Below are 15,865 nucleotides of genomic sequence, written 5' to 3'. Positions count from 1 at the left end.
CTCAGATTCCTTTAGAGCATGGAAACAATGCTTGCAACTCTTGTACCACCAGCCACTCTTGTAGTCAATAGCAACAACAGTCCCATATGTGACAGGTACCATTCTAGAAAAAAAATGGATTTAAGATCATTTGAAATATATATATATATAAGAGAAATAGAAAAATTAAATCTCAGAGGATTCCTTAACATCACATATGTTCTTGAAACTTGTTTGGTTAATAAGATCATCCTCAAGAGAGTATGATGATCCATCAGATAATTGAGACAACTGGTTTGCAGGTGGAACCCCAACCATTATAACACTGTAACAATTATAAAACAACAAAAAAATCAGCTTTGAATAAATAATAATGATTGAAAAAATATAAATTAATCAACGTTGCCTCTTTCTAAAATCCTTCACCTCTGGAAAGTCAGTGTTGATGTACAAAATGGAATTGCAATTTGTATTAGATACACCCATTGAGCCTAAAATTTGATATAAAAAATATAATAATGTAAATAAGAAAGTAAAAATTTTACATGTTGATTAGCAGATTTGGATAGAACATTTATACTAACCCTTGAAGAGATTGAACTTTGCAAATTGAATTATTATTATATACTCAGAAGTGGGTTGATCCTCAATATGCTTAACTAACATCTTTGCATACTCTTCCCACAGAGTACACCTAGTTTTACCATTACCCCTATTTAAAAAGCATATAACAAAAATTTAATGACGGTGAAAAAGAGTAATGAAATTATAAAATATAAATAACAGAGTTTAACAACATATATAATGGTCGGGAATACTTCATATCATCAAGTTCAACCACAATGTATACACAACTCTTGTCATTCCTTGTAAACTCAATTGTGTCACCCTTCCCAGTAATCAAGCCAATAACATCTAACAAAAAATAGAAAATTACATGTACAAAAGCTGGATAATATAAAAAAAATTGATCTTAAAAGTTCAAATAATTTATACCAATTAAGTGGGACTGAGGGTTGGAATGCTTGAGTATCAGTTCATTAGATACGAAATGGAAACTATGATCAATGAAGCCAGGCTCATGAACAATCCTAAGCTGAGTTTCTCTCTTGAAATATATACGATGAGAATGAGTTGTTGGTTTGTACTTCTGATCATTCAGTGACAATGAGAAGTTGGATATTGTGTATACTTTGCCATCAGATAAGTCACCCTCAAATAGTCTCCTGAGAGGATTCCTTATAGTACGTTAAATACGATCTCCCTAAAAAAGCATAAAGATATAAAGTTAATAACAAATTCTTTGTGATCTACTAAAATATCTTATATGAAAATTAGGAAACTATACAAACCATTTCATCCATCACGGCCAGTTCTATCATCGATTTCTGATACTTAAGCTCAGAATAAGTTAGCAACCAAGACTTAATGAGCCTTACTTTGATTTTATAGACCTGATTTTCAGTTGAGGGGTCTATATCCTTCAAGAGAGTAAACTATGATGCCATTTCAAGTGAGAAAATAATTAAAGAACAGGAAAAAAGAGAGTTAGAAAACTAATCAAGAGTGGGATATAAGTTGGATGTGAGGTATAGGGAGTGCCTAGAAAGCAAAATATATAGAGGTTGGAACGTGACTGCTTAGAAATTGGCAAGAGGACACCATAAATGGACAGTAGTAATCAGACAGGAAGAAGTGATGAACATGTTAGAAAATAGTAGTGCATGAATCAGACAAAGACAAAAATCTGTAGAAGTGGATGAAGAGTAATTGTAAACTATGTTCAATGAAGTCATAATGCATGAGAAAAGTGTATGTTATCTTATATAAAAAAAATAGATCATGTACATTATTAATTAATTTTGAAGTTTAGAAACATCGAAAAAGACAGCGATAGTGAACGAAAGATAGAAAACTGTACTTGTATGCTTATGAAGTACAACTGAAAAATTAAATGTATAAAGTTAAGTTTTGTTGACTACATGACAACATTATAAAAAGAAATTCATGACTTAATAATTTTTTTATTTTTTGTTCAAGTGTACCTGAAATACTTAAAACAAAATTATACTTTGGATGAATACCTGGTCAGAATAAAAAGAACGTTGAAGTATGATACATGATCAATAATTAATTAAGCATTTCATTTGAAAGACCAATATACTGAGTACATAATAAGACTAAATATTAGCTAAGATAAGACTTTTCTGAAAATCATATTTCATATGGGATTCATTGTCTAGAAAGTATGATCAAGTAAGAAAGAAAATTGTTAAATGTCTGAATTATATGAAATGAACCAATAAAAAAATATTAGATGTAACAAAGAAATTTAACAACATCTTTTCTGATACAAATTGTGTGATTTTCAAATAATTAAAACAACTGCTATGAGAAATACATGGGCTTGAATAGGATTGATTACATTAGCTTAAGTAGAATAATAATATTATTCGAAATGGAATGGGAAATTAAAGAAATAGAGCAAAATTTAGTATTCATATACTTCAGATGAAATAAGGATTAATAAAGTCAATCTTGAGGTATGATACAAATATACAATGAGTGTAAAGAATGTTGTCATAAAATTAAAGTAAGTCAAAAGGAAATTTGGCATTAATATAATGAAGATGAAATTACAATATAGCCATAGTTGACATAATAAAACATTACAATTAAGAGAAAATCATAACATAAACTCAGACGGCAACAACTAAACTATGATATTGGCAACAAAATTAAATACTAATAGTTGAAATTGACATGGTGATCTCATCATCAGAAGAAACAGTAAAACAAAGAAGACTTCCAGCCTCAAGTCCATGTTTCAAGGAAAATCTACGCCAGCCTTTTGTAAGAAAAGACTCAGAGGATGTTGAGCTTCTCTAGCGTAATTTCATCACAACATTTGGTCTATCAGGTTGGATGACATTAACATGATCAAATCGAGATGGGAATGCCTGAAATCTTGAAGTCAAAGCTGAATAAAAAATTTATTCAAAAAAATAAAAACTAGAAAAAAATGAATACAATCATAATGATGATAAACAAACAGCAACTTGAATAGAGTAATATGCAATGTTATTATCATAGAGTAGTTTGAAGAATAAGAAGCAGATACAGGCTTCTTCAAAGTGTACACAACAGGAAAAACAGGAGAAGGTGGTTCAACAGTAATATTAACTGATGGTAAAGAGAAAACTACAGAGTAGAAATAGGTTGCTGGATATCAGGCAATAAGTGGGAATATATGGAGAGGGAATGTTGATCATTAGATACATGATAGCAACTGGAAAAACTAACATTCAAAGGATTAGGACAAATTGAAGAAGAAGAAACTTCCTCCAATGACAAAACTTGTTTAAAAGGATCAGAAATATTTGCAGGACCAATAACCATTTCACATGAAATATGGTTGTCCGTAACACTGTCTTGGATGTGATCTGCAATGCAATCAGAATAAACAGGGAGTTCTTTATGTAAAAAATAATGAACAACATGAACAGAAAATGGTGATTCAAGAGGTGATGAGTTATGAAAAGAACTTTGATTAGATTCATTAAGGGAGACATTTATATTTGGAAAGTTTACAGAGTGTAAAACAGAATTAAGAACATCAGTAGACTCGGAAAGATCTATGACATCCTTAACAGAAATAGATGGCTTAATATCACCAGAAAGCTTAATTGGGGAAAATAGGGCTCTTTAAAACGCATATTGTGGTCCTTAACTTCAAGAATAAGAAACTTGTCCTTCCCGGCATAACAAATGCTCAACCAACCACCTTGTTTAAGCCCATACAACATGTAAAAATTGCTGTAACCAGCAACAATTATTGCGGTACGGTGACCCTTCTCAATGATAACTTGGAGCTCATTGCCAGAGAAATCATAAAAGGATAAGTTGGTGGATAATTCATCGTTGAATCTCTTGTAAAAATAGATGGCAATTCACCCATCTCCTGTTGTAAAACAAAAATTATGATTTATTATGTCAGCGTAAACAAACCAAAGATGAAGATGACTTAACAAATAAAAGTTAAAAAAGAACTAAAATAAAGAGATTATTCAATTGATACAGGATTAACTTCCATGAAAAAATAATGGGCCTTGATCATGAAACTTCATTCTGGATAGAAGAGCTAAACGTAAATAATAAGAAAAGGATGTGATGGTGGAGTGAAAAGGAACTAAAATTAACTAAAAATACGCTGATCAGTAAAGAACTATGAGAGGGTATGGTAGTATAAATAGAAAAAATGGCTAAATGGAAATACTTACTCTGTATTGAAAATAAAAATCAAACCAAATATTTAAAAAATTAAAAAATTAAATTACAATAACAAACCAATGAAAGTGTCATACAATCTAGAAAATTAATTATGTTAACAATATAAAGCAAGCAACGATGATTGGACATTGATCAACATGAGCAATCATGACAAACAGAAAATTAATTGCAATGTAAGTGAAAAAACAGTAGCCAATTGGCAAAGCAAAAGTGAGAATATGACAAAAGTTTAAAAATGATAACACTGAGACGTGTATGAAATTTTAAAATTATATGGTTCAGTGTACATGAAGTACTTGGAATGAATATAATGACCGGATAAAAAGTTTATTCACGTGTGATTGGGATCAATACATGAAATAAGTAAATGGTTCATATAACTGTAATAAAATTTATACTCAGACATTCTCCTTACTTTGCAAATATACTCAAGCTTGCATAATTCTCAGCAAAGAAGAAATTGTATCTACTATAAATATCCTTTTAACTAAGATAAATTATGTAGCTACTCTTGTTAGTATTCACCTAATATAGTTATTTATTTTTTATTAAACATGACATTTAAAATCTGGTAGAATTTAAAAGTGAATTATAGTTAATGATAAAGGGATATTTGTAAATACAAAAAAATATAAAAGCAACATATTTAATAAAAAAGTTACATATTTAATAAAAAAAAATTTACAATCTAATAGAAATAAAAAAGGCAAGAGAAAAAAAATAAAAGAGTAAATACAAAAGGAAGGTATATGAATCAACTGAAACATGGCATGTAATGGATGGTATAAGCCAATAAGCCAATGAGAATATATGTATGAATCATTGCATGACATGAGTTGGATGATATACATATCATGAATAGTACATTCATAGTTGAGAGCATTGACACGCTGAAATTCCACTAACTTCAAAACCTTGCTTTATAAGAATGTTACAGGATTAAGCATTATTAACTGTTATTTAATATATGAGCTTGATTTATTGTTAAAATATAGTTACTTTGCAGAATAATTTTTTAAAAAAAAATGTTTGACAAACATAATATACACAGACAAAATCATAAATAATAATAGACAAAAAGTTATAAGCAGTGACGGATTCAAAAAATTGTCAGTGGAGACAATGTATATATAATATGACCATAATTTTTATAATTATATTTTGTTATTGTAAAATATAATTAATTTTCAAATTGTCTAACGAATAAATTTAAACACTAAAATAGTAATTTAAATAGGTTTTAATTTTCTTTCAATTGTCAATACAATCAAATATTTTTCTTTCTATATATGTTATTGAATAATTATTTAAAAATTTATCTTCCATATGATTACGAAATCGACTCTTTATAATATTTATAGCTAAAGAAGTTTCTTCCACTATTGTTGTTGTTATTGGCAAACCTAAAACTATTTTTAAAAAAACACTAATAAAAAAATAATATTCTTTCAAATCTCTCTGTAACAATATTTTTTTTTATTTTAGAAACTAAACCATTTGATTTTAGACAACATTTTTTTTAATTTATTCTTTTTTTTTGTCTTTCTTCAACAATTGATTAGATAAACATATCAAAAATTTAAAATCATTCTTAAATATTCAAATAATTTAGATATTAATTTTTAATTAATATTAAGCAAATTAAATATATTTTTCATGAATAAATTTTTAATCTTTTATAATAAAAAAATATTTAATAGAGTCAAATTTTGGCTCTTCGTTACATTTATTTAATTTTTTTAATTTGTTAAGCACCAAATTAACAAATAAAAAATAATTTTATTTTAACATCATCTGTAGTGTATCAATTTTTAATGACAATAGATTTATCTATTAAAATTGAATTAATATACTTCGAATTGGTGTTTTTATATATTCATTATTGAATAATGTTTATGTTTTGAATTTTTTTTTCCATTCTTATACATTGAGAAGTGTGTGAACTAAGAAAAAAAATTTACTGGAGTCATTTATTTTTTGAATGGGGGCAAATATATTTTTTTATATATTCTACATGAAACTTTATAAAAATTCAATGGGGCACTTGCCCCCACATGCTTAAATGTAAATCCGTCCTATAAGCAACCACACACATATATACATCTCGTATCATTTAACAATATTCAGTCATCTAATCCTTAGCAGCATACAGAACTCAGTTATGACACTTCTAAAAGTAGCTAGTTAATATATATATATATATATATATCCCAGGTCCTGATCTATCAAAAAAGTTTTTAATCTGACACTCGAACTAGCCTAAACTCTATACTTCCCTACGCTCTCTAGGCTACAAAAATGAGGGAAAGACACTCTAGGTCTTCAAGACTTGGACTAAGTTGACGTCATCAAAATGCAAATATCATCTTTTGCACCTGTATTTTAACCCAATTTTACCGTCGGATTAAATCACCAAAACGATGTGTTTCATTAAACTGTGATATCGGTGGAATATACCAACGAAAAATCTCACGATAACATTAGTGCTGGTGAGTTATATTTTCACGTCAATAATTACCATTGGCTTTAGCGACAAAAAATCTGTTCTGACGGTAATTATTTATGGCCACAAATTTTTTCTCCTTTTTGTCGGAAAAACTGATGATAAATCCACTAGTACAGATCAACGCTAAATCCGACGATAATTCTGATGGTACTCAACGTTTTTTTTATGGTGATAATTTCTCAAAATATAAAAAAAAATTTATAATAATTTCTTATATATTATGAAAATAACACTTATATAAAGAGATTACAATATATAAAAAAAACTTATTATTTTTTATCTTAATTTTCACTCACTCAAATTTTACAAAACATGAACCTACAGCCAACTATCTATATAAAGGTAGTGGCGGTTAACATGAAAAAAAATCTTAGCTAAGCTTTATAATAGTTGCACATTTTCAACTTGTACTCTGTCCATAAATTGCAAGTTGTATGCATATGTTGGCAACATGCATACCAGGTAACATAGTAGCACTAGCACTAGCACCTTCCATCAATAAGCACTTATTATTTTGACCTGTAAGTATTGTCTATAATAAGCCCTTATTATTTTTTTTTTTTTTACTCAAGTCAAAATCAGATTTATTTTTGCTTTTCTTAGATAAATAGTAGCGCCTTCTATCAAATTCCAATTTGATAACATGCATAAGCATTATTTTTTTACTTGATGAATTTTTTACTACAAATTAAATTGTAACTTGATAAAGTATGAGTTAAACCTCAAAATGGTCTCTGAAATTAGTGTTGTGCATTAAAATTATCCCTGAAATTTCAATTGCACCAATTATGTCTCTAAGATTAGCAAAAGTGCACCATATTAATCCTTAACCCATTTTCCATTAACGATGTGATGACATGGCTTGTGACGTGGGCTGTTAGTGACACATGTCACTCCATGGTTTGACCACGTATAATGGTATGATGATGTAGTGACCAGTAACACGTGGCATGCTGATGTGGATGGTTGTGCCACGTATTGCAACATTATTCGTTCACATGTCATCCATTGTGTCATCATTGTAAATATACCAAATTAGCCCATCGATTTGCATTAAGTGACTCATTTTAGTCTCTGAAATTGAATGTCGTGCACCAAACTAGTCCCTTCACCAGTTTTTTCTTCTTTTTTTTCTATAAATTCAAAATTCTTAATATCTTTGAATGCATTAATTTCAATTCTATTTTTTCACATGTTATTCAAATAAAAGTGCTTTTATAAAATATTTTTCTCTTGAGGATATCCCTAACTACCGTCTTGGAGTTGATGTGAAGGCATTTCAAGTACTCTCACTAACATCTCCGACCTCTTTCAGTGCTTTTATAAAATATTTTTTCTCTTGCAGATACCCCTAACTGCCGTCTTGAAGTTGACGTGAAGGCATTTTAAGCGCCCTCACTACCATCTCCGACCTCTTTCGTCTAAACTAAAGAGGTCGGAGATGGTAGTGAGGGTGCTTGAAGTGCCTTCAATCTAACCCATTTACACACAACAGAAACGTGTATTTCATAAGAACAAAAAAACGTTTGTTTTAATTATTGATTTCTTGTTAAAAATACGTTTTTTTTTATGAAAATTGTGTCTAATCAATCATATAATTCTTTTTTTATAATAACATACTTATATATTACAAAATTTACCAATGTTAAATTATGATAGAAAAAATTATATAATTAAAACTAAAATCTTGAAAATTTTTAGAAAGTACTCGTATTTAAACGATATGTGAAAAAATATAACTGAAATTAGTGCATCCAAGATATTGAAAATTTTAAATTTTACAAAAATGAAAAAAAAACTGGTGAAGGGACTAGTTTGGTGTACGACATTCAATTTCAGAGATTAAAATGAGTCACTTAATACAAAGTGAGGGATTAATTTGGTGCATCTACAATGATGACACAATGGACAAATAATGTTGCGACACGTGGCACAAACAGATACGTGGCCAAATAGCATTGTGACACGTGGCACAACGATCCACATCAGCATGCCACATGTCACTGGTCACCACATCATCATATCATTACACGTGGCCAAACCATGGAGTGACACGTGCCACTAACAGTTCATGTCATCACGTCGTTAATGAAAAATAGGTCAAAGACTAACATAGTGCATTTTTATCAATCTCAGAGATGTAATTAGTGCAATTAGAATCTCAAAAACAATTTTAGTGCACGACGCCAATCTCAAGAATCATTTTGGAGTTTAACTCGACAAAGTATATCAAAACTCATATTGTATTCTCACAACATTGGCAAGAAGATGATGTTTGTTAAGCTTCCTTGGTCAATGAACATTCTGCGTACCTTGGTGTTTGGCATGTCATTTGAGATCACAAGAGATTTAGTGGCAATATTTGTCCATGAAAATCATAGTAAAAGTCGATTGTGCCGTCAAAAATTGAGAAACCATTTAAAAAATAGATAAACAGGTTAAATCAATTTGATTTTTTAGGCGTTAACCAATTTAAAATAGTAAAATATAAAAAACATTTTAATCAATTTGTATTTGTAACTTTTAAAAGATCGGTGTACTTTTGAAAGTATCTAAGGTAGAGCTTTTTAAAGTTGGCTTGTGCTTTTTAAAATTTAAAAGTCTAATATAATTTCATATGTTAACTAGACCACGGATTTCTTACTCCTAACTTTGTATAGGAGTATGATTCACCGTCAGTAAAATATTTACAAAATAAGCCCCATTTTTTTATTTTTGAAAGAATTAATAATTAAACATTTGCCCTCTGCTTTTTTTGTTTTACACATTTCTCCTGTTTTTTTTTTAATCTGAGTTTCAAAGAGGAGAGTCCAGAGCTCTGCTAGGGCTTTTGCCCTTCTCTCTGCTTCCGATCAACGTCGCCCGTTCCTTATTCTTCCCCCTCCACGGTAGCTCGCTCTCTGATCCTCTCCCTGCGCCGTGGTCATTCTCTGATCCTCTCCATCCGTGGGATTGCTCATTCTCCCTTGTATGGTGCTTGTTCTCTGATCGTCAACGTCGCAACACGCTGCCACCGCCGCTGCTACACTCGGGTCCACCACTTCATTGTTTTCTGTCGCCTCTCTGTTCTTCTTCTTCACCAGCAACTCTGATCTCTGTCTTTCTCCCTCCACCTCTGCCTCTGCGACCTACTCCTTTAAGGTTCCATTTTGTTTTTATTTTTATTGTACTTTATTTTCTTTTCTATGAAATTTTATGTGAATTTGAATGTTCTTCGTTTGCCAGAGTATTGAATGTTGTTTTTATTTCAAAAGAATTTGATAATAAACCAGTGAAAAGTTTTAAAATAGATTAGGAGTCCTTGATTATGCTTGAATGATTGAATTTGATTGTTGTGATTTGGTTGGTAGTAACTCTTTTGATTTCTAATTGAATAAGGTTCCTACTTTTTTCTTGTTTGAAGTTTAACCTCTATTGTGGAAGTAGGGCAATGATTGTGAAAAACTAAAATACAATACATGGTGTCTTGCATGAGGGAACTCATTCGATTAGGAGTAAATTTCAGATATTATATCATTAAGAAGTCAATAATGTTTCCAATTATGCTGATTTATTGGGTAAAATAAAATTAAATAAGGATGACTAAGCGAAGAGATTTGATTGATTTTGCCTCATGATGTATTTTGTAAAACTTGTTAGTTAAAACTTCAGAAATATTTTGATTTTATTGCTAGGTTATTGTTAATTGGAATCAATTTGTTGAAGAACAAATCAATCAAAGAAGATAGATAAAAAACCTTTCATACTAAATTGATGGAGCCCTCTGCCACTTTTATCAGGTCCAACTGCCCGTTGACCTCCCTTTTTCTTATTGCTACTGTATGATATAATCAATTAAAGGAACAAAGAATTTCGATTAGTAGCAAAATCAAAGGCAGATAATTGCCACTTACATGTAATAGTACACTACCAAATTCATACTTATTCCAATTTCCTTTTTTGATATACTCAGTAAGATGAAGCCTTTAGTATAAAATATATGCAGATCAATTAAACAAAAAATGACCAACAATTCTTCCATAAAAGCAAAAATACAATAAACATAAAATCAACAGGTCAAAGTTGAATTGCACTCTCAATCTTATGAACAATAGATTTTTTTTTTGCTAATTTGTAGCTGTAGCACATTTTTGTTTTGTCCCACACTTTTGTATGAGAGCATGTAAATATAAAAAGCACTGAGTAATGATACATCTTCTTAACATGTACTCCTAATAGTCCTTCTAATATTAAATTAAAAAAAAGTATTAAGTGAAAAAGTAAAGGTATTCAATGCCTTGTAAATATATATATACAAAAAAAGCATTCAAGATTTTCTAAATCTATTAGTTAGGGGGAATTATTAATAAGAGTATTAGGGAGATTAATCATTTTCTATAGAATTTCCTATGGCTAATTGCTACTATGTTGAGGACTTAAAATTACATAATTGTATATCTCATTCAGGAAATCTTTTTATCAATATTATTAAACAATATGATATCATATTTAGTGGCTTATAAAACTTTCTATTTTGCATCTATGTTTTAAAATGATTTTGTTGTAATTTATCTTTGTTGTAGTTAGACTGGCTAAGCTAGCTGTTGATAAGGTCATGACTGCACCATGCGAGATATCAATTTTATATCCAAAGTATGGTGGAAATCTGTACTGTTTCACAGCAATAACACCTTGTGCTGTGCTAGACATTCTTTCACCTCCTTATAGAGAAGATGAAGGAATGAAGTGTACTTACTATCATGATTATCCATATTCAACATTCTGTAAGTAACCCTTCGAACTATCACTTATATTCCATGCACCATAGGATATAGCATTGGTACTCGATAGTTGGAATGATCTTAGAAATTCTATAAACTCAATTTGCTCCCTTTCTTGAGTTTTGAAGCCTCTGATTGAGAATGTATAAGTTTAGTTATATTTTTAGTTTTTTTCCCTTAGAAAGTTATTATCTTTTTCAAAATTTGCAAATCATTTATAAATAGATTTTTAGTTTTTTCCCCTTTGAAGCTACTCTATCTCATATCATTTCATATGAATACCAACTCAAATAGATTTTTCAGGGACATCAAGAAATAGATAATTGCTATAGTCGAGAATCTACTTTCTTTCTGGATTCAACCATTAAAACGTGCATTAGGCAGCTTGTGTAGCAGTTGCAACTTGGTGAGCATGTAAATACTTTTGTAAAATTTTGCATTGTGGTATTATTATTTTGTGTCAATCTTTTCTCAAGCTAAATTTGTCCCTTTCGGTTCTGCTTTTGAAGCTAAAAAGGAATAATACATCATTGTGTATTTATCAAACAGGTTATGATCATTTTCCTTTGTGTGAGGCCCAAGCAAACACTTTTTGCAGAGTCCCTCTATATCACAATTAGTGTATTAACCTGAACGAATGAATGATCGGATGGTTAAATTCTTTTCTAGTTTACCTAGAGTTCTTCACTCATAGTCCTTCAACTTTGAGGTGTGATTGCAATCCGAGCTCTCTAGCCAAAAAATTCGTAAGCAACGGCCTTCTATTGTATCATTGATTTCACCAATTAGTTTATGCGTTTATGTTCTTGTACAAGAATTCTGCATGTATACTTAGTAGTGCTTGTAAGTTTTTACTTTTGAGACTTGTTTGTAACTTTGATTTGGAAAATAGTGAAAATTTTTACCTTGCCGTGGGTTTTTTTTTATCTCTCGCATTGGGAGGTTTAGTGTTTATAACAACTACACTCATAAAATGACAAGCACTTAATTTATGATGGGACCAGAATGAGACAACGGTAGTTTAATATTACAGTTTGAGCAACTTGAAAATATTATTATTTTTTGTAAAACACTTGAGCTACTTTTGTCTTATAAATCAGAAGGACGACATCAAAATTTTTATTTTTAGTAATAATGAATGAGTATACAATGAATCCCAAATTATGGTGGAGGGGAAATTATGTAGCAAAAATACACTCATTGCATGTTGTCTAGATTGAGGTAGAAATTAATATAGGCAAACTAGTAAAACCAAAAATAATAAATACATAGCTACATTTACCATTTAACAACTATCATCTCAACCTAGTGGGATGGACAAGATTTTTACTGCTATTATCATTTTCACTTCGATCAGTGATCTCTCTACCTATTCGCTTTCTATCTCTGCTAGAGTCCTTTTGCTCATGATGATAATTGCCATGGGATCGCAACGATTCCCCTCCAGTCCTCCGTTCCTACATGAAAGAATGATAAAATAGTGATAAATGAGAATCAGATTATAGCAATGTTGAATCATCTTGCTTTTGCTCTCTAGTTATGTATAATACAGAGTTCAAGAAAGAGAAAGAACAAACATCACCGAATAGTATCTCGTCGGCCTCAAGCATGTGGATTATGTGTCCGATTTTAGGTCTCTTTGTGGCATCTGGATCAACACATTTAAGAGCAACCAACAGAGCAAAGCTTAAGAGCCTTTGAAAATGACTTTTCAGAAAGGTTCGGATCAATGAGTTCCTCTGATTTTCTATTTCCAACCATAGCTTTCAACCACTCAATTAAATTAACCTGCAAATATACCAAATTCTAGTTAGAAAAACAGAAAAAGAGAGAAAATAATCAGCATAGAACAATGTAAGAAGATTAAAACCAAAACTGTATACTATTATTGGTTATAGCCTCTAACCTCTCCTTGGGGTTTACTATAATCAACGGGACTTCTTCTGGTAATTATTTCCATAATAAGTATCCCAAAGCTATACACATCACTCTTCTCAGTCAACATTCCAGTGCATGCATACTCCGGTGCAACATAACTACAGAACAAGAAAAGAGAGAATATGAACTTTGAAGCCTGAAATATTTGAGTATAGAAAGTGAACCTAATTGATAAGGGAAAATGTTTGGTTAACTCATACTAACCCAAATGTCCCCATCATACAAGACACCATGTATTGTATTTTAGTTCTTCACAATCATTGCCCTACTTCCACAAAAAGGTAGGAGCCTTCTTCAATTAGAAATCAAAAGAGTTACTACCAACCAAATCACAACAATCAAATTCAATCATTCAAGTATAATCAAGGACTCCTAATCCATTTTGAAACTTTTCACTGATTTATTATCAAATTCTTTTGAAATAAAAACAACATTCAATACTCTGGCAAACGAAGAACATTCAAATTCACATAAAATTTTCATAAAAAAGAAAATAAAGTACAATAAAAATAAAAACAAAATGGAACCTTAAAGGAGTAGGTTGCAGAGGCAGAGGCAGAGGTGGATGGAGAAGGACAGAGATCAGAGTCACTGGTGAAGAAGAGGAACAGAGAGGCGATAGAAAACAATGAAGTGGTGGACCCGAGTGTAGCGGTGGCGGCGGCAGCGTGTTGCGGCGTCGACGATCAGAGAACAAGCACCATACAGGGGAGAACAAGCAATCCCGCAGATGGAGAGGATCAGAGAACGACCACGGCGCAGGGAAAGGATCAGAAGCGAGCTACCGCGGAGGGGGAGGAATAAGGAACGGGCGACGTTGATGAGATGCAGAGAGAAAGGCAAAAGCCCTAGCAGAGCTCTGGAATCTCCTCTTTGAAACTCAGATTAAAAAAAAAAACAAGAGGAATGTGTAAAACAAAAAAAGGCAAAGGGCAAATGTTTAATTATTAATTCTTTCAAAAATAAAAAAGGGGTTTATTTTGTAAATATTTTACTGATGGTGAATCGTACTCCTATATAAAGTTAGGAGTAAGAAATCCTTGGCCATGTTAACTAATTTTTAAATTTAATGCTTACATTTATGTTTATTATAGTATTTTTAAAATTTAAAAGCTATTTTACCAAATACAACTGTTGTTACTTGTGTTTATTGAAAACTATTTTTAATTTGATTTACTAAACATAATGCTACAACTTTTAAAAAAACATCTTTTAAAAATTAGTTTTTATAAGTTACTTTTAAAAAGTAAAAGTCTTTTAAAAACTGCAAGCATAAGTATATGGTCTTTTTAATTTACCAAATACAAAATAAAGAGTAGCTTTTAATCATATGGTCTTTTTGATTTACCAAACTCCAAAACACAAAATAAAGAGTTTAAACTTTTAAACATATGGTCTTTTTTATTTACCAAACACAAAATAAGAAATTTGAGCTTTTAAAAAATACAAATACCTCTTCAAAAAATTTTACCAAACCAAGCCTAAGCCTTAACCTAACGAATTCAAATTTATTCAAACCCATCTTTTGAATACCATACCAAGAAATAGATTTCCTCTCAATTTTAAAATTTATTTTAAAGAGTAAAGTATGATCTATCACCATTAATTTTATAGGTAGAATCAAAAAAATATGAAAGAAAAAATATTTAATAATAAAAGATTTAAATTTATCTTCTAAAATAAAAATTTAAAATTTAGAGGATTTAAATTCCCAAAAAACACATTCAGCAAAAAATCGTACCCAAAATCGTACCCGTTAAACATCTTTTTGTACAGCCCATTATACAATTACCATTATAACAACAGGCTATGCTATTTCAGTATCTTTAGAACATTAGAAGATTTTCAGTCCTGAAATTTTTTTATTTATGTTATTCTTTTTTAAAAAAAGTTCTATATATGAAAAATTATGTAGTACCCATTCAACTAGGAACAATGTGTTAGTTACGGGTGAGGTAGTAGTTGGTTTCGCTTGACTATGTCACCAGCCATGTGCTATATTTGTGGAAGTTCCATTAGATGTGGCATAATGTATGCCATCTATTCATGAGTACTTTTATATACATGACTTATGACTTATTAGTGATTATCAATTTGATTATTGCAAACAATCAAATATATAATAATACTCTTCATTTCTTTATAATCAAGGCTAAAGCACTCCACATATTAAGGTATAGCATGTTACAACATACAACTACCACTAAATTAAAGCAAATGGTTTTATACATTTTCATAATTCTCTTGCGTGTACGAATTGTCCTTCTGATTTATCCCTGACAAATATAGTGGCAACTTAAAATTGAATTTTTGCATAGGATTACAATTTTTACTCTTTCTTTTTCTTTTTTTTGGTATAAATTAAATAAGTTTGGTATTTGTTTGGACATTA

The 15,865-nt window shown here is 30.4% G+C and overlaps 1 protein-coding gene, 1 long non-coding RNA gene and 1 pseudogene across 2 annotated transcripts; 1 reads left to right on the top strand and 2 right to left on the bottom strand.

The window, feature by feature from the left end:
- Window positions 1–165: 165 nt before the first annotated feature.
- On the bottom strand, window positions 166–7,271 carry LOC148544087 (uncharacterized). Its single transcript, XM_088498860.1, has 8 exons — window positions 7,235–7,271; window positions 3,283–3,422; window positions 1,332–1,475; window positions 1,237–1,243; window positions 798–894; window positions 564–691; window positions 386–470; window positions 166–304 (listed from the first exon to the last, which is right to left on the bottom strand). The coding sequence occupies exons 1-8, from the start codon at window positions 7,269–7,271 to the stop codon at window positions 166–168; spliced, it is 777 nt and encodes a 258-aa protein (XP_088354986.1).
- A 2,134-nt stretch (window positions 7,272–9,405) lies between these two features.
- Window positions 9,406–12,446, top strand: LOC110266679 (uncharacterized). The gene is made up of 4 exons (XR_002354158.2): window positions 9,406–9,916; window positions 11,338–11,538; window positions 11,839–11,949; window positions 12,085–12,446. It is a non-coding gene; the product is annotated as an uncharacterized LOC110266679 (long non-coding RNA).
- Window positions 12,447–12,830: 384 nt separating this feature from the next.
- LOC107617908 (putative serine/threonine-protein kinase At1g01540) lies at window positions 12,831–13,691 on the bottom strand (annotated as a pseudogene).
- Between the last annotated feature and the right edge of the window lie 2,174 nt (window positions 13,692–15,865).

This window comes from Arachis ipaensis, chromosome B9, assembly GCF_059453495.1.
Source record: "Arachis ipaensis isolate K30076 ecotype BB chromosome B9, ASM5945349v1, whole genome shotgun sequence".
NCBI classification, from domain to species: domain Eukaryota; kingdom Viridiplantae; phylum Streptophyta; class Magnoliopsida; order Fabales; family Fabaceae; genus Arachis; species Arachis ipaensis.
Note: the sequence above shows the minus strand (reverse complement) of the source record. Positions and strands in the feature narration are given on the sequence as shown.